This window comes from Gossypium hirsutum, chromosome A04, assembly GCF_007990345.1.
Source record: "Gossypium hirsutum isolate 1008001.06 chromosome A04, Gossypium_hirsutum_v2.1, whole genome shotgun sequence".
NCBI classification, from domain to species: domain Eukaryota; kingdom Viridiplantae; phylum Streptophyta; class Magnoliopsida; order Malvales; family Malvaceae; genus Gossypium; species Gossypium hirsutum.
The window spans coordinates 12,569,477-12,588,918 of record NC_053427.1 but is presented as its reverse complement, the minus strand read 5'-3'; the positions used below and the strand labels follow the sequence as shown (position 1 = coordinate 12,588,918).

Sequence of the window (19,442 nt, the reverse complement as noted above, 5' to 3'; positions counted from 1 at the left end):
ATATCAATAATAAATATTAGCCATTATTCAAGGCTTTATACAAAATGAAGGGTTCATCTCAAGCCAAAACATTTGGCCCCAAAACAATGTGACACCAAACAAAATCAATGTTCCTATACATTCCATAATCAAAATAAAAGAACTAACTATACCAACTGCTTCAGATGATAGTGTTACTAGATTCTCTGATGTAGGCGATGATCCTTGAGCTACTATGGCGGCACTAAAAGAAAATGAAAAGGAAATAGGGTAAGCATAAAGCTTAGTAAGTTGCATAAAAATAAACGTCAACTAATTATCACAAAACAATATACTCATAACCTTTCATAACTTATTTATGACTACTATAATTAGACATAAATACAGCTTACTCATCATCACCCAATACAATTCATATTGCATATGTAGAGTCCACATCTCATACATTCCAAATAGGTACTTGTACCACTCATCGCATAATCATAACTTTTCTCATTTCGATATAAATCATAAATCTTTTGTTGAACCATTTGAAATACTATCGGATACTCTATCGCCCAAACATGGGTTAAAATGCCAACGCCATGTCCCAGACATGGTCTTACACTGGCTTTCATATAGTGAGGTAGATGCCATGTCCTAGACAGGTCTTACACTGGCTTTCATCTATTGGTGTCGATGCCATGTCCCAGACAGGTCTTACACTGACACATAACAAGCTGATGCCATTCCCAGATAGGTCTTACACTAGCTTGTATATCGTGAGGCCGATGCATGTCCCAGACATGTCTTACACTAGCTTAAATATCTCGAGGCCGACACATGTCCCATACATGTCTTACACTGGCTCTCATATTGTGGTCGATGCATGTCCCAGACATGTCTTACACTAGCACACAAATGACCCAAATGTCATGGCATGAATATCTGATAATTCCTATGGTTCAACCGGGAATTCTACTACCTCAATTATCATCATGCTTAATCATTTCCACAATCAAATAATTTATGCTATAAAAATTCATTCATACATAATAACAATGTAGTTGCATTATTTACACACAACTTACCTCGGATTACAAAATGTAAACGACTAGTCCGCTCAATCCACAAGCTTGGTTTTCCCTCAGTCCAAGTCCAGTTTTCGTGTTTCTTGATCTAAAATAATACAAATTCATCCATTTAATCACTAGATAAATTTACACAATTAACAATTCACATTTTTGGTAAATTAACCATTTTGCCCCTAGACTTTCACAAAATGACCATTTTACCCTTAGGTCTGGAAATCGATTTTCATTACATTTTCTCATTAACCAAGCCTAGCCGAATCCTTTTTATACTAGAAGCAGCCCACAATTCTCATTATTTCACACATTTATCACCTATTTAATAGCTTATGCAAAATGGTCCTTTGTTAGGGTTTCCATGAAAACTACTTCACAAAAGTTGTTTATTTCACAACCATGATTCATTTTCTTCCATAAGTTTCAGAAAAAAACATGAACACTCTCATGGTAAAACCCTAGACTTTCAACCATTTTGCAAAATAGTCTCCTCATTTGAAAGCTCATGCTACAAGGGTTCTAAAAGTACAAAAATCATCAAGAAAGACCATCAAAATCACTTACTTGTGAGGGCTACAATTTGCTGAAATTTTCAAGCTTTCAAACCCCTAATTTTTATAAAAAATTGATAGAGAATTAGATAGGAAAAAAATGATATTTTTTTCTCTTTATTTTATTTTTATTTTAGTCAAATAAGCTACCAAAACCCACCTAATTTGACTTTTTTTTACCATTCTTGTCCCTATGGCCAGCCAAGCACTCTTTTTAGGGTCTATTTACACTTTAAACACCCCAAATTATGGTTCTCTAGCTATTTGACACCTTTAGCTATCAAAATAGGACTTTTGCACTTAATGCGATTTAGTCCTTTTTCGCGATTAAGCTCACAAACGCTAAAATTATTTCACCAAAATTTTCATGCACTCATATAATCATGCAAAAAAACATAAAATAATATAAAAAATAATTTCTTCAACCTCGGGTTAGTGGTTCCGAAACTACTGTTCCGACTAGGCCCAAAATCGGGCTATTACATAACTTGTCTATATATACACTTTAATCAAGGTTTAATTAAACTAATTAATCATATTTTACTTAATTAAGTTAATCATTTAATTATTAATTATGATTATAAACTAATGGTTGTCATCATCACTTCCCACTAACAATATAAAAACAATAGTTTAATAACCATTTAAGTCCCTTGGATAATTGCTATCTAGGTCCTCAAGCATTTTCTAAATTAAAACTCAATAGCAATTGAAATTTTACAATTTAGTCTCTAAGTTTTAATTAACTACTATTTCGGCTAAATTACTTAATCAATCTTGTCGAAACCCTTTTTATTTGGAAAATAATGAGGATCGACTTTTGAAAACGAAAATGTGGAGTTGCCACCAATCTCTTGATTTAGGTGTGATTGGACCACCTATTAAAACGTTTTTATTCAATGACAAATAAATTTAGTTCTTGTAAAATAAAAAGGGTTCGGGAGTCGATTACGCATGAGGAAGGATTAGCACCCTCACTACGCCCAAAAATTGGTACCAAATTGATTTGATGCTATCCTTATGTCAAAAGACCTTTTTTAAAGAAAAGATTTTCCAAAGTATGACCCTTTTTAAAATGTTTGAATAGTTTAAATTAGTAGTCAAAATTCCCTCGTTTTAAAGATATGCAGTTTCATACCCAGTACGATTGAATACGATCCCTTATACTTTAAAATGCGATTGATTTTTAACTTTTGAAAACTCGTAGAAAGGTTATCCAAATATTTAGTTCACCGGAAAAATCATACCCAGTACGATTGAGCACGATTTTTCGAACTCCCCAAATATTGGATATGGCCTTATTTCAGAATTTTTGAATGATAAAGAAAATTAAGAATTTGCTCAAAACGCTTTTATTTGACTTGAAAATAAAAAAACGACTATTATCAATCAAAACATTGAAACTTGAACCACAGTGCAATAATATAAAAAAAATCAAAGTTACAAACATGAATCAATATACATATATGAAATATTATACAAGTGGACAAAAAAGAACAAATTAACATACACACAATGGCAATGAGCTCACATCCAAAAAATAAATTAGAATAAAATATAACAAGTTTTGAACATAGATGAACAGAAATTGAAGTAATAGTACAAAAGACTGATTGACAATATACAATAATAATATATAAAATAACATGAAAAATAAAACACAACACATAATATACAGAGCAATATGGACACTAAGAGCTAATATAATACAGAACAATTTAAAAACTATATGAAAAACTTACAAATAAATAATGCATGCTAGGGTTTGACAATGGTTTACATATATAAAAATAAACTTAAAAATATGTAAATGGATATTAAAATAAAAATATTGTGAAAGAAGAAATTCGGAGCAAATATCATACAAAAATATTTTAAAAACAATACATATCTATTTAAAGGTGATAATATACATACAATAATAAAAAAATCGATGTAAACAATATATAATGAAGATACAATAAAAATAAGGAATGAACAATATACATGAAAGATAAACAGATCAATATATAATAAAATTATATGTACATGAAAAAATCTTAACTAACAGAGAAATAATATATATATATATTTTAAAGAATAAATTATGCATATAATAAATTTGGAAAGAAATACAAGTAGAAATTATATAAAATATCATGGAATTAAAATATAAACTATAAGATTGAATTAACTTTATCATAAGTTATATACGTAATATATTTTAACAACATTATTACATATACAAATGGTTTTCCTTTTTTTTTAAAATATATATATTTAAAATAATATGATCAAATATATGCATCAATTATGTGAATAATAATCGTTTAAATGATACATAAAATATGTGGATTTTTCCTTCAAATAATAAAAAAATATATTTAACAAAATATAAGGGTAAGTTTAAAAGAAATCACATGTATAAAGTAATATAAAATTAATAATATACATAGCATTCTATCATGAATCATATATATATATAATAATATAAAAAAAATTAAGAAAAAATATTATACAAAATGTTAAGTGATATGATATAAAAACTTTACAATAATGATTTTAAAAAACAAAATAAAATTATCAAAGTAGCTAAAAAAATAAATAAATAAGAATTAAAAAATGAATACTAAGTGGATTTTTTTTTAAAAAAATGATGAATTACATAGAAATAAAGAAACTCAATTAAAATAAAGTTAAAATGAAAGGGATAATTAATAACTTAAACTATTGAAATCAAAAAAAGAACTACAATGCAATGTGCGAGAATGTGCAGGGATCGAAACTGGAAATATACCGAGTCTCAAAGCACAATGTTTAAATTCGGGCTAAACTGAAATGCCGCGCAAATTCTAAGGAGAAATTTAAAACAAATAAAATGTGAATAAGGACTAATTAAAAAGTCAATGCGAAAGAAAAGGACTATATGCGCAAATTAACCATCTGAAGCACCAAAGCGTGGATCCAGCTTATGTCACCGTTTTGAATTCTGCATACAATCAATTCTAAAAAACTAAAATTCAATATGCAGCCATTTAAATGCCAATTAAAATAAAAAAAGAATACCCTAAAACCTATTCCCTATTTACTTGGCCGAACCTAAGAGACCTTTCCACTGCTGCTTTGCCTCCATATTCAGCCAACGGCCATGAAACAAGGGCCAAGTTTAGTCCCGTTCGACCACAAATCTGAAAGCCTTACTCATAGGCTTCAAAATCTTCGCCTTGATTTCAGTTTCGACGAAGCAAACAAGGAGTTCAAAGCCTCCTTCAACAACAGATTAGTCTTCTTTCTTTCTTTTCTTTCTTATAAATTTATTTTCATGCAATAGATAAAGAATGACGAAACAGAAATGAAAATCAAAGAAGAATACAATCTAAAATTACCTTAAAGCTAATTTCGAATGGATTTTTAGTATCTGCATATATTTCTCTGCTATTCTCTTTGTGACAAGAAGAAAAAAGAAAAAAAACCATTTACACCGTTTTTTCTCGGTTTTATAGCCGAAAAACAAAAATAAATAAATAAAATAAAAAATACAAATTTCATCTCATTTGCTGTCCATTGCTTGTGGTTATTTTCTGTTGCAGGTGTGTATGGCGTGGAGGAGTCGTTCGTGGAGCATGGCACGAGTGGAAGAATCGACTAGAGGCTGCGGTGGCTGAAACTTCTAGGGTTTCTGCCGAAAAAATCCTTAGTGTTTTGGGCTTGGGGTAATGGGTTATTTGGGCTAATTGGGTTTTATATTTTTATTGGGTTTGACGATTTATTTGGGTTAATTGGGTTATTTTATTATTTGTAAAAAAAAATTGGACTTTGACTAATTTTGGGCCATTTATTTTCTTTTGTTTTTTATATTTATTATTTTTGGTTTATAATGGGCCGAGCGAATTGGGCCTATTACAAATCTTTATTATATTTTCATAATAACTCTGTAAATATTACTATTTTATTTTTACGAACTCGGTTTACGAAAATGAGGTTTCGAAATCGCATTATTCAACACCATTAAAAATTAGGTCGTTACAATTCTCCCTCTTAAGAAATTTCGTCTTTAAAATTTACTTGAAAAGAGGTAGGGATACTGAGATCTCATTGTCTCTGCCACTTGTAAACTTTTTATGTTCTTTATAAGTCTTCATCATCATGAAATTCCTTACCACTTTTATAACACTTCAAGATCACTTTATATTTAATAAACTATCATATATCACTTCATTTAAGTACTCAAACATGATATCTAATTCACATATCAAATTTGTACATTTTACAATTTAGTCCCTTTTTCCATAGTTTCAATACACTACTCAAATCACTTTGTAATGGAAATTCAATTGATATCAACACTTTTATCTAATTAATTTTATATTAAATATTAACAAATTCATAAATAAATTAATCACACAAATATTAATATAACTAATCTAACATAATTTTATACTTATATTTTATTAGGTATAGTAAAAATTCTTGATGTACTTTTTCTTACCTATCTTACATAGAAGAAATTGAAGAAATCAAGCTTGGAATGGTTGAAAATGGTAGAAAGGAATAGTTTAGAATAAAAGCAAAGTTTGCTTCAAACATGAATGAAGGTAATGTGAGAATGGAAGAAAAATGATGAGATTTCTACACTATTCTTAATAAAAAGCTATTAGATTTATTTGAATAAAATATGATAATTATAGTTTATTATTATAAGCATCATCATTTTTAACTAATGGATATTATTCATTCTCAACTTCCAACACCATCCAAAGGATCTAATTTCACCAACAATTATAAGGTTTTCATCATAATTATCTATTTAAGAAAAAGACCATTTTGCCCCTTATCATTCTCCATAATTCCATCTTTGTTTCATAACACTCTCTTGATATAATTACACTTCTAATCATTTCTTTTTTTCCCTTTAATTCAATTTAATCATTTATACTTTAAATTTTCACAATTTTTCCCAACATTTTTCACGCTTGTACGATTTAACGTATACCCTATATTAATATATTTCATTATATTAGTCTTTTCAATTCTCTCCGCTTCCCAACTACATTCTCTACTAACACTGATAATTGCTATTTTATTTGCTTTGAAAATTCTAACACACGCAATCTCCAAATAACACTATTGCCGACTTAAGGGGTGTTAGGGATGTTACAAACTACATGACAAAATAATGTTGTAACCAATAGATGAAGAATTACAAATTATTTGAACCGTGATTATATATGTCCAATTGATTCCTCCACTAGCTCAACACAACCATATTCGGAGTGCAAATAGAATCGATATGTTGAATCAATGAAAACAACAAAAAGAGAAATAGATTGCAAGTATTGCTATTCACAATGAACGTAGTTTCTCACGGGGAGCAAGAGATAACTTAGGAATTAATTTAATTTATTTGAACTATTATTTAATTGATTGTAATTAAATAATTCAATTCAAAGTAGAAAAACTAAATTAAATTGTCATTGTAGTTTTACTGAATAATACAATTAAATTTATTTACTCAGATCTTAGTATAGTAAAGTTGTCATGATGAGTTTAATGGAATTAGAATTGAGTTGAGGAAATAATTAAATTTACAAAATTAATTAATATTTTGGAAATAAAAAATTGATTATTGGGTTGGATAAATTATATGAGTTGGTTTAAAGACTAAATAATACATATAATTGTACCTAATACATGAAAGAGGACTTGTAAGCCCAGTATATATTATTATTTTGATTTTTTTGTTCTAGTAGAACTCTTGTGATTTTTTCTTTATATATAGAGTCCATGAGTTAAGCTTTTTTTTTTAAAAACAATATGTTCCGATCATATTTGATCTTTTTGACATAATGCCTAGATATCCATAACCCCCATCTCTAACACTTAAATAGGAGGATAATGCACTTCAGCACATTCGAACCTACGTTCTCTTGCCCTGACAACAATGTCTGTAGCAATCGAGATAAGACTCAACCGGCGACTAACATCATCATTGAGTGTAGTTATTATATTGAAATATAATGAGATTCCCAAATTAAAATCTATTTTTTGTGGGAACTTGAGTTTTACTTTTGATTTCTTTACCCATAGAGAAAATTAACTTTTCCCATTAAAAAGTTAAAGTTTTCATTATGTGATCAATTCATGAATTAAAATCGATTGTTGAGACAATTAGCGAAAGTCTGGGTATTCCAAGATGCAATGTTGATGGTAAACGTCTTGATCAAACCACCTGAAGACTGTTATCCGTTCAGCACCTTGATTGAAGAGTGTCTGGCTTTCATTGTGAATTTGCAGACCATTAAATGAATTTGGCACAAGTGACCGACGTAGGTTTGGTCCTTCTTGAAGCTCCACCAGAGGATTTCCTCCCCTTTCTACAACATGATGCTTGTGGGTTTAGCTTTCCTTAACATTATCTTTATGTACCAACAAAAATAGGGTTATGATAAGTTGATTTTGGAAGTATTTATAAAGCTTGATTCATGTACAAGTTTTTTGCTTTTCATTCTCAATCCATAATTATATAAGCTTTCGATATTAATACCATATTTTAGTTCGTAAGTGTAAAATTTAACTCGATACTAATTTAGTTAGAAAATAATTTAAATTTAAATTTTAAAAAAATAAAAAATTTATGTCTTTTCAATAATTTTTTAAATATTTTAAATAAATAACTTAATTTACAACCTTTAAAAAATTCTCAAAATTATTTTTAATGATTTAAACGTGGGTTTGATTTTTTTTATATTTTATTTATTCTGTAACTACGTAAGTATCACGTCATTTTGTATTAGTAATAAAACTGTCACCACCGACCAAATTTTTTCTGTTCTTCCAATTTTAAACAGCTTTAACCAAAACTTGACCAACTTCATTCATTTCCTTTAGATTTCCTCTCCATTTTAAAGATTACTTATCATCCATTTTAAGTATTTATAAATATATAATAAAATATTTTTTAAAAAAAGACAAAAAAAGAATATACTGTCAGTGTACCAAACACTCATTTCTTATTTATTGTAATTGTTTTTGTAAGTCTAAAAAATAACAAAATTCGAATAAATAAAGTTGGTTATTTTCTTCAAAGGGACCAAAAAGAAAATGAGAAGAGGAAAATGATTCCCCATGAATGAGGGCACAACTGATTGGCTTTAAGGTGGTTATAAAGTGAAAGCAACATTATTGGCTTTAAGATGATGCCCTCTGATGTTTGGCAAATTTTTTAAGTGGTTAATTAAAAACATTAATTACTTATTTAATATCATCTTTTTCATAGATTTTAATATAAGAAATTAGATGTTGAAGGATTCATTTACATAAGTGTAAAATTAAAGTAATTTTATATTATTTCTTATTATTTATGCATTTAATATTTTAATAATTCAATTATTGAATTTATCAATATATTTATATTTATCATGTATGTAAAATTTTGAATCGATCTGGTATCGTTATTATATTGATTTAAAAAATTATTTACATTAATATATATTAAACAATTAGAATTTTTTTAATTTATGTGTAAAATATGACGATTAAATTATTAAAAAAGAAAATATTTAATACAAGAGTTTTTAATATTTTGAAGAGAAAATTATTGAAACCCCATAAAAATCCATTTATCCCTTATGGTTTGGAAAATGCTTTTTATCCTTTTAAGTTTTGATGATAAATACACTAAACCTTAAAGATTTATTTATTAAATAAATTTTAAATAGAAGGATAGCTTTACTTTTAAGTTAATTTTTTTTTATTTTTTTATCTTTAAGTTTTATATTCAATCATTTTCAATTTAAAATAATAAAAACCTTATTACTTATAAAAATATATTAATTATTGTAAAATTAAATTATAAATTTTATTATTAACTAATATAATTATACGCTAAACATAATTGTATTTTCAATTAATATGTGTAAGTTTTTTTTTTCTTTTTAAAAAAAATTACAAGTACATTTACAATTGTAATTATAAAGAGTACATTCATGTAACTATAATTAGAATTGATCATTGTAAAGTTCGATTCGACTTATAACCATAATATATCTAAGCATAAATCAAAATAAATCTATATAGAGCCCACCTATAGTGGGACATAAACCAAAATAAATATGCATTGAGAATCCATACACAATTTATACAAAGTGAGATTTAAAAGTTATTAGGACTTTAATATTTTCATTAAACTAAGGTCTCATTAGCTATAAATTTATTTTTAAAAAATTCTTATTAATTATAATTATAATTTGTTTTTTTTAAAGATTTTTTATGTAAATACATGTTGAGTATTTAAATTTTAGTTTTAATTTAAGTAAATATTAATTTTCAAATGATTTTATTTTTTCATTTAATATTTTAATCAAATTCTTTTCCATTAAAATTTTTAAATTAATAATGAAAATTAACTAATTTACATAAAAATAAGTTAATGAATTTATGTCAAAGGTTAATATATAACCAAATTAAATATAATTTTATCAAATAATTCAAATATATTTAATTTTATACTAATTTAATATGTAAATAAAAATTTATTATTTTGTAATTAAAAATGGAAAATGAATAAAATATATATAACTTACATAGATAAATAATAGCAATGATATAATTAACTTTTTATTTAAAATTTGCATAATAAATAGATCTCAAGCAGGTTTATGAGATTTTCTTCAAAGGTGGAAAGTGTATCATATATAAATATACATATATATATATATGAAAAATAATTGTTACACTATTAGTGAAGTTTTTAGATTCCATAAGTAGGATTAGAGGGTTAATAAATATTTTATAAAAGTATAATAAAATATTAAAAAATAGATATCAATTTTTTGAAATTACTTGTCGAACAAAAAAATATACTACCAGTATATCAAAAACTCACCCTATATATATATATACATATACTATAATATATGAGGTTAAAAAAAAAAAGTCTATGCGGTACAGTTTATAAGCAACCCATTTGACATATTAATACGATGACAACTCTAAAATAAAAATCTATTTTAACATACTAAAATATAAAAAATATACCAAGTTTTATTTAAATTACTCATATTATATACTTCATACATATTATATTTATATATATATATTTATATACACACTAAAGTAAGATTTAGAGATATAAAAAGTACATTTATATAATTCAATTTAAGTTTATAATTTTATTTCTGCATACTTAATTTGTTTAATATTAATATTTGTACTTCATAATCCTTATGCACGTAATAGATTCAAAACAATATATATATATATTTTAAATATTTTTATACACAAGTTAAACTCATGCATTGTATAAGAAAAAAAAAAACTAATTTTACATTAAACATGAGGGGAAGTGTGTTTTACCCTATTTAACAATTAGAAATATTCATAGGACTCGACTATGTAACGCAATTAATATTATTTACACTTGTCAAAATTTAAGCTAACTCAAAATATGTGTCTCAAAATTTACCTCTGCCCTTCTCTATTTTTAAATTGTTAATTTAAATATTTTTAGCCATATTAATATTTTATTTTATTTTTTTTAAAAAAAATTGTGCTATTTTTATTCACAATTTACTAATTTAATATATTTTACTTAAAATTAAAAATGAACAACTTAATTTATTTTTTAATGTTTAAAAATTATAAATTATAAATTTGTTTAAAATTCAATATTTATGTAATTAGATAATATATGAAAGTAAAATAATATATTACAAAATTAAAAAAGAAGAAGAAGCTAAAGCCTTAATATTAAAGTTCAATCCCAACCATATCTTAAATAAGCCTAATCTTTTTACCTAAATTCTTATTTCAAACTTAATATATTTACCCAAATATTTCCAAATATTAATTTATATATTACTAAAATTAATTTAGTTTTAGATTAATGTTTTCATATGTAAATTGTCAATTTAATATTTCCATCCCATCACATCATTTCTAGTTGCTTTCCAGTTGTTTCTAGTAAAATCAGATTCTTGATTGTGATAAATCAAATTTATTAATTATATTTAAAAAAAGAAAAAATAATATAATTACAAATACAAGAAAGTATAAATTCAATATAATTATATATCCAACTAATTATAAAAAAAATTACGACATACAAATAAACGAAAAATATAAAAAAAAATCCAAACTAAAACTCACATTTACACAGATGCACATAATAAAATTGGAGACCCAAATATACGCAATTAGGTACAACGAGATTAGAGCTTAAATACTTAAAATTCATAACATTAGTCAACAGTACCAAAGTTTTATTAGCTACTCGTATATAACTTTAATTAATTATTCCCCCTAAGTATCTATATTATTATAGATTATTTAATTGAGTTAAATGTCAATTAGAGAACTGAAAAAAATAATAATTTATAAAAGAAAAACACATGAAATCATACAAGTATTTAATTTCTTAAAATACATTTTTAAGAGTACTTTGATATTTATAGGTATCGAGTTCAATTGTAAAATATGCGCTACAAAATTTTTATATATATATTATATATAAAATAATTTAATTTAAAGGATAATCTAATTTTATTATAATGATGTTTTATTAGATAATTTTTAATAAAATTATTATTTAAGAATCAAACAGATAATTAAAAAATTCATGCCACTCAGTCAATAATAATTTATTGAAATGATTTTATAAATATATTTTTTTAAGATAAATATTTCCATTCATCCATATCATAAATGTTACAAAATCTAAACTTATTAAAAAAAATTAAAACCATATTTATCGTTAATAAATAATATTAAAATATAAAACATCAAAGTAAAAAAAAATTATCAAAAAGCGATTATAAATAAAGGAAAATAGTAATGGTCAAATTCTGCTGTTATGCCCTGTACTTTGTGTAAGTTATAGATTTACTATCTATACTTTAATTTAATCAATTTTAGTCCCTATATTTTTCAAATTTTAAAATTTCAATCCTGAACAAACGATATCAGCTAAATTTGTTTGGTTAAAATATGCTATTAGTCTTGTATTATTTGTAACATTGTAGATTTTGTCTATGTTCTCCAATTAGATCATTCTTATCATTCTTAATCACTATATTTTTTGAATTTCAGTATTAATGTAAACGACACAAGTTAAATCTATTAATTGGTTTTTTATTTGTCAGTAGTATATGGAAATAACAAATTAGCATAGCATTCCACGTCTGATAATAATTTTGACATATCAAATTTTAAAAATAAAAGAATTTAACTTAATGGATTTAATAGTTACCATTTAGTTAGGACTAAAATTTTCCAATTCTAAAAATATAGACACCAAAAATGACCAAATTAAAATATAAATACTAAATCCCTAACTTATATAAAGTGCAAGTCTAATAGCAGAATTTGACCAATAGCAATTATTAAAAAGGGCTTAAACTGAAAAAATGAAATTCAGAATAAAAAACTGGTGGATAGCAAATTATTTGAATACGATATTAATCCTTTTTTTTTTTTTTAAATGTTCATTGAATATAAAATATATTTTTTTGAAAGGAATATAAAGTGAAGTTTAATGAAGACAACAGAAAACCAAAATCACATTCGAGCTCTCCCAGATCTTTCAGTTTTTCAAACGACCCAGAATTCAGGAACTTCTGAATAAGTTTTTTTTTTAATTAAAAAAGAAACTTTGGTTTAGGCAAATGTGGCTGGTTTACTCTTTCTAGTCTGCTTGTGTTTGGCTACTCAGACAAATCTTTTTCCTTTTTTGTTTCTATTTCTGTTCTTTGGGTGACTTTTCAGTTAAGAAGAACTCTCTATATATAAAGGAGATATTTTTGGGGTTGAAGAAAATATGCAGCAGGATCAGTGGAAGAAGGTTGGTTTCTTTTCTTTTGGTATAAAATATGTTGTTTTTTTTTCCTTTTATTTTTAAAGCTTTAGAATTCTAAGTTCTTTTGTGTTTGAAAGTGGAAAAGATTTTAACTTTTTGATTGTCTTGAGCATACATTGAAAATTTAAGGTTCTTCTTTCTTTCCTTTGTTAGAATAGAATGGATAAGGCGTTGGTGTTATGGATTCTAAGTTGATAATAATCCTTTGGAGGTGTTGTGAAAGGAGATAAATTGACATTTGGGGTTAGATTCTTCTTTTTTGTTAAGTTTTGGCATTAATTTTGGAACTGAGCTTAGAGAAGATCACTTTTAGTTTTTTTCTTTTTTTGCTGAAATGAAGCAATTCTTAGTGTAGAAGAGAAAGAGAACAAAGAAAAAGACCTTGACTTGTACTTGATAAGTTATTAAATCAACTTGAAGTTTCAGAACTGTTAAAGCATGTTTCATTACCAGTCGTGTAGACAAGATATTCCATATTTTGAAAAGAGGAATTTAACTTATAAGAAGTGGTGGATTTTTAAATTCTTGAATTAGTTTTGTTATTTAAAATGATTGCGAGGCTTAATGTTGTAAATGATTCCTGAAATTTATTCTCTTTGAACTTGTTTTGGATTACTGTAAAGATGCTTTTGTTTTTTATATGATAAACACGAATAACTTTATTGGTTCTTTTTGATTTGGCTTTCTTCTTTGAAGGTGATATTGGTTTCCTTTCTAGCTATGATTGGCAACAAGAAATGAGTCTAGTCTAGATGGATTCTATGTTTGGTTTTTTACTATTAGAAATTGTCAAGCAAAGAGAAATATTTGGAATGTTCCCCTTAGGCAATGACTTTGGATCCATTTCCGAACGTCAATCTTTTTTTGCATCTCTAAATGCTATTAGAAGCTGTAGGAAGACTCTTGGTTTTGGGCTTTTGGCTTCATTTGAGCAACTTCAAGTTCAATGGATATCTTTTGCAGGCAGTCGAACAAAGATTTGTGTGCATTTGTAACGTCTTAAATGCAGTTAATTTATTGAGTTCTTGATAATGCCATACTCATGTTTCCAGGTCTTCATTCATTTTTAACATCAAGTCTATTTAGACCTTTAGTTTTGAGTGAGATTCAGATTATCATTTCCTATTAGCTCCCTTTGTATCCCATATGCGAAGTTGTAGTGGATCGATTCATTAGAAGGAATTGATTCAATTCATTTCTTATGTACCCATAAGTGTTATATTGGATTTGAATCAGATTTTGGATCAATCTATCTTGATTAACTGACTCCGTTATCTTATATGCTTGTTAGTAGTTATACAGTTATGGTATGCTGGTTGTTTTGGCTATTTTTGTTACTGCTTCTCTGCTGCATTCTTTAGCTGCTGTTGCTACTTTTCTTTGTCCTTAACTCCATAGAAAATTCACTTGTTGCATGTTTTGTATGATCCAGTAATGCCCGATTCTGTTTTTCCCCTCTCGCTGCTGCTTCTTATTCTTTTCTTTAATTCATAGATAACTTACTTATGGTCCAGTCATGCGCGGTTCTGATTGTTTTTCTCTTTTGTTCTTCAGGACCTAAAAGAGGACTTTTTCACTGAATATGGCGATGCAAACCAGTACAAAATTATTGAAGTCATTGGGAAGGGAAGCTATGGAGTTGTTTGTGCGGCACTTGACACTCATACTGGTAAGAAAGTCGCAATAAAGAAAATACGAGATGTATTCGACTACACATCCGATGCTTTAAGGATTTTACGTGAAGTCAAGCTGCTTAGACTTCTTAGACATCCTGATATAGTTGAAATTAAGCATATAATGTTGCCACCGTCAAAGAGGGAATTCAATGATATATTTGTTGTTTTTGAGCTCATGGAGTCTGATCTTCACGAAGTCATCAAAGCTAATGATGACTTAACCCGTGAACACCACCAGTTTTTCCTTTACCAAATGCTTCGTGCAATGAAATATATGCATACAGGTAAACAATTGTTTCATCTCTTTAATTGTCTTTCGTACATGTCTGTAATTAAGGCTATATTTTTCATTGGCTTTTGGCTTGTTACTGTTCTTAATGGAAGGTTGAAGTCTCTCCCTCATTGATGTAAATTGCTTTTGCCTCGGTTTTTGCCATCTAATTGGGATATGGTGCTTGAAAGCAATTGCAAATTTACACTGATTGCTAAGTTCTCGGTTGCAGCTAATGTTTACCATCGTGACCTTAAACCAAAGAATATACTGGCAAATGCCAATTGCAAGCTTAAAGTTTGCGACTTCGGGCTAGCAAGAGTTGCATTTAGTGACACCCCAACCACCGTCTTTTGGACGGTATGTAGTTTTGGGTGCATGCTTTCTTTTCTACCACTAAGAAGAGTTGATACTCATGTTTATACGTTATTTTCCTATGTTCCTTTCAGGACTATGTTGCTACGCGATGGTACAGGGCACCAGAGCTGTGTGGATTTTTCTTTTCCAAGGTATGCCTCTTCTAGTTTAATGTATTGGTTTTATTTCGAGGGTTGACTTTTTTAGCCAATCACCACATTTATTGCCAAATATTGAATTAACCATGTCTTATTTGAACTATGTCGTATTTAGCGAATCACCACAATTTTGTTTATATAAATGATACTTGAGTGCCTTTTAGTGAACAGTAATTCTTAGATTAAAAGAATTGTTGTTCAGGGAGGACTATGAACTCTCTTGGAAGTTGAAATATCTGTCATTCAGGTAATTCTGTCTAGTTATGTCTATTTCTCGAGAATGCTTAACTTGTGGCGGGGCTTTTTAATTTTACGTATTCAAGTCTAATTTTTGTTGGTAACTGTCTGCAGTATACACCGGCTATTGATATTTGGAGCATTGGCTGCATCTTTGCCGAGGTATTGATGGGGAAGCCTCTATTTCCTGGAAAAAGTGTCGTTCATCAATTGGAATTGATCACTGATCTTTTGGGGACGCCTTCACCTGAAACTATTTCTGGAGTATGGCCTCTTTCTCGCTTTCCTTTTATGTGTGTGTTTATGTTTTGTTTCTGGAGGGTGATATTTTACTCTTTTCTTTTATAGAGTGCGAATGGTGATGTTTGTTTCACACGATTGCAGGTCCGAAATGATAAAGCACGAAAATACTTGACAGAAATGCGGATAAAACAACCTGTGCCTTTCTCACAGAAGTTCCCAAATGTAGACCCGTTAGCAGTGCGGCTATTGCAGAGGCTGTTAGCGTTTGATCCAAAAGACCGACCAACTGCTGAGGAGGTGTCATATCGTTTATTTTAATGCTATAAATATGGTGTCCTGGATGCAATTGAGTCAAAAAATGGTGGACGTTTCTGATGCATGTTTGTGTGTTCTTTACATTAATTGTACTTCTTTGTCTTAATGTGATAGGCATTAGCCGATCCTTACTTCAAAGGCTTGGCTAAAATTGAGAGGGAACCTTCTTGTCAGCCAATCTCGAAATTAGAGTTCGAGTTTGAGAGGCGAAGGTTGGTAAAGGAGGATGTTAGGGAATTAATTTACAGAGAGATACTAGAATATCATCCTCAGCTGCTCAAAGACTATATAAACGGAAATGAAGGAACTAATTTTCTTTATCCGAGGTTTGAATTTTTCCTACTTATCTTAATGCATTTATCGTTAATTTTTATGTTTCTCGTATTTTTTCACTCTTAATCTGCTTGATTATATTTTGGTTTTATCGCAGTGCCATTGGTCAATTCAGAAAGCAGTTTGCATATCTTGAAGAAAACAGTGGTAGAAGTGTGCCGGTTTTCCCTCCGGAGAGGAAGCACACGTCCCTACCGAGGTATTTCATGTTTTAACATTTTCCTTTAATCAGAAATGTTCTTTATACAGTTATTCTCAACTGCTCTGGGGTTTACGGTTTTATGATAGGGTGAAGAGAAATTTAGTCTCGTGATCAATATATGCATATGAACATGATAAACAAAAATAAATATGTTCTTTTAATTTTTATGCATTCCCCCACTAACATATGGATTCAAACAAATTACCACATTTTCTCCCCTTATGGTAACGCGATATTCCAATTTCCGACTTGTGTCCTATTTATTGCAGGAATACAGTTCATTCCAGTACAATACCTCTGAATAGGCAGTCAGCTTCGGTTTTGTGTGAGAATCAAAACGTTACCGAAGAGGCTTCCAAAAAAGTAACTGATGCAATTTCTGGTAATCGAAAGTTAGCACGTCCTCCACCTAAGGTGCCAGCAGGTATGAATGGTGCTCTCTGTTCTTTTTACTGTTGTTTCTGCCTGCTGTTTGAAAACCGGGACTGGATTGAAAACTATTTCATATGTTGTCCCTCCGGGCCCCACTCTCTGTTTGCTGTTTGAAAACCGGGAGTGGATTTTTCTACAATAATTTCACATTGTTGAAGATTCCAACATTCCTTAGGCATATTCACTAGCACGAAATGTGAAAATACGTTTACTCATTGATCATAGGCATACGGCCAAGTATATGTTTTTCTTGCTTCACCATTTAGCTGATCCTGAAGTTTGTTCTCCTCTTGTTTTGTACAGCAAAACCCGGGAGAGTTGTCGAATCTGTCATACCACATGAGAATCCAAAGAATACTAAAGATGGTTACGATGCTGAGGTCTTTCACCAAACCACAGTCCTTCCTCCGCAGCCCCGTTCCAGCACCAACACCATAAATCAAGAGAAATCCAGAATACAGAGTGAAATGAATCAACAAGCCAAACTGCAACCACAGTTCAGCATGGCCGCAAGCCAATCCCCAGCAATGGCTGTCGGCATGAAGAGCAACCCGTATCAACAACCGCAAGCAAAGGCAGAGCAATTAAATGATAGATTGGGCATTGATGCAAAAATTCTGCAGGCACAAACCCAGTTTGGTGCAGTCGGTGCTGCTGCTGTGGCTGTAGTTGCCCATAGGACTGTAGGTACAGTTTAGTATAGATTGTCTTAAATTGAAGTTAACCGGGAGCATCGGGTCAAACTCTTCTTCGTTATCAAGGTAATAGCTACGAATGTTCATCGACTACCCGGAAATGGGGTGGCCTTTCTTTGAACAATCACTGACTTCTCATAAACAGTTAGGGTATTCTTTGTGAAGGCTAGGAAAGATGGATCTTGATATTTTTATTTATTTTCCATTATCTAATTTATGTTATGTGTAAATATATGTTTTTATAATTGAATTTTATATTTAATAAATCGCTTCCAATTGGTATTGATTTTAGCTTAAATTCGTGTGTATATTTATGGCCTAATTGGAACAAGGTTTGGAAAAACAAAATATTAGGCAAGCCTGGTTTAGCTCATTTTTCAATTTTATAACATTATTTTTATTTTTATATGATATGTAACATATATTATGAGAAAATTAAGCATGTATAAAGATATATAAAATTACTAAATATTAAATAAAATAATTTTTTTTACTAAATTTATATATTTTGAATTTTTTTATTAAACATCATATTTTTATATTAAAAATATATAAAATCTAAAATTATTTTTTAAATTATTTTTATATATTTATAAAAAATTTATAAAAACTATAATGAATTTAGATAAAATGTTGTCAAGATTCAAATAAACTTAAATAATTATTTATCCTTATTCATTTTGAATGTTTTTTAAAAATAAATTTATATTTTTTAAAATTTTAAATATCTATAAATTTATAATAAAAAAACCATTTCATGTCTAAAATGAATAACGATAAATGGAAGTCTAAATTTAGATGATATTGTATATCATTTTATGTTTTTTTTAGTAATTTTATGATTTTTACTTATTACCATTTATATATTATGTTATGGTATTCTTTTTAATTTGCTGGAGTTTTGTAAAATGTTGATATAGTATTATTTGATTTTTTTATTTTTTAATATTCGTATGATCAATTTTGTTATAAAAAATTTAAAAATAATAAAAATATAAAAAACACTTCTAGAATGAATCTGGATAAAATGAAGTTGTCCATTTATCCCTGTTTATTCTAAACTTAAAATGATATATATTTTAAAAAAAATTATATA

General features: G+C 28.0%; 1 protein-coding gene across 1 annotated transcript; it reads left to right on the top strand.

The window, feature by feature from the left end:
* The first annotated feature begins 13,093 nt into the window (after positions 1-13,093).
* Positions 13,094-18,637, top strand: LOC107904017 (mitogen-activated protein kinase 19). The gene is made up of 10 exons (XM_016830267.2): positions 13,094-13,412; positions 14,982-15,387; positions 15,607-15,734; positions 15,824-15,883; positions 16,241-16,390; positions 16,511-16,666; positions 16,799-17,010; positions 17,115-17,216; positions 17,489-17,643; positions 17,955-18,637. The coding sequence occupies exons 1-10, from the start codon at positions 13,389-13,391 to the stop codon at positions 18,347-18,349; spliced, it is 1,788 nt and encodes a 595-aa protein (XP_016685756.2). The 5' UTR covers positions 13,094-13,388; the 3' UTR covers positions 18,350-18,637.
* Positions 18,638-19,442: the final 805 nt, after the last annotated feature.

Coding starts and splice junctions, on each gene's coding strand:
- LOC107904017 (XM_016830267.2), top strand. CDS start 13,389: ATGCAGCAGGATCAGTGGAAGAAG. Junction 15,884..16,240: donor GTGGATTTTTCTTTTCCAAG/GTATGCCTCTTC, acceptor AACTGTCTGCAG/TATACACCGGCTATTGATAT. Junction 16,667..16,798: donor ACCGACCAACTGCTGAGGAG/GTGTCATATCGT, acceptor TTAATGTGATAG/GCATTAGCCGATCCTTACTT.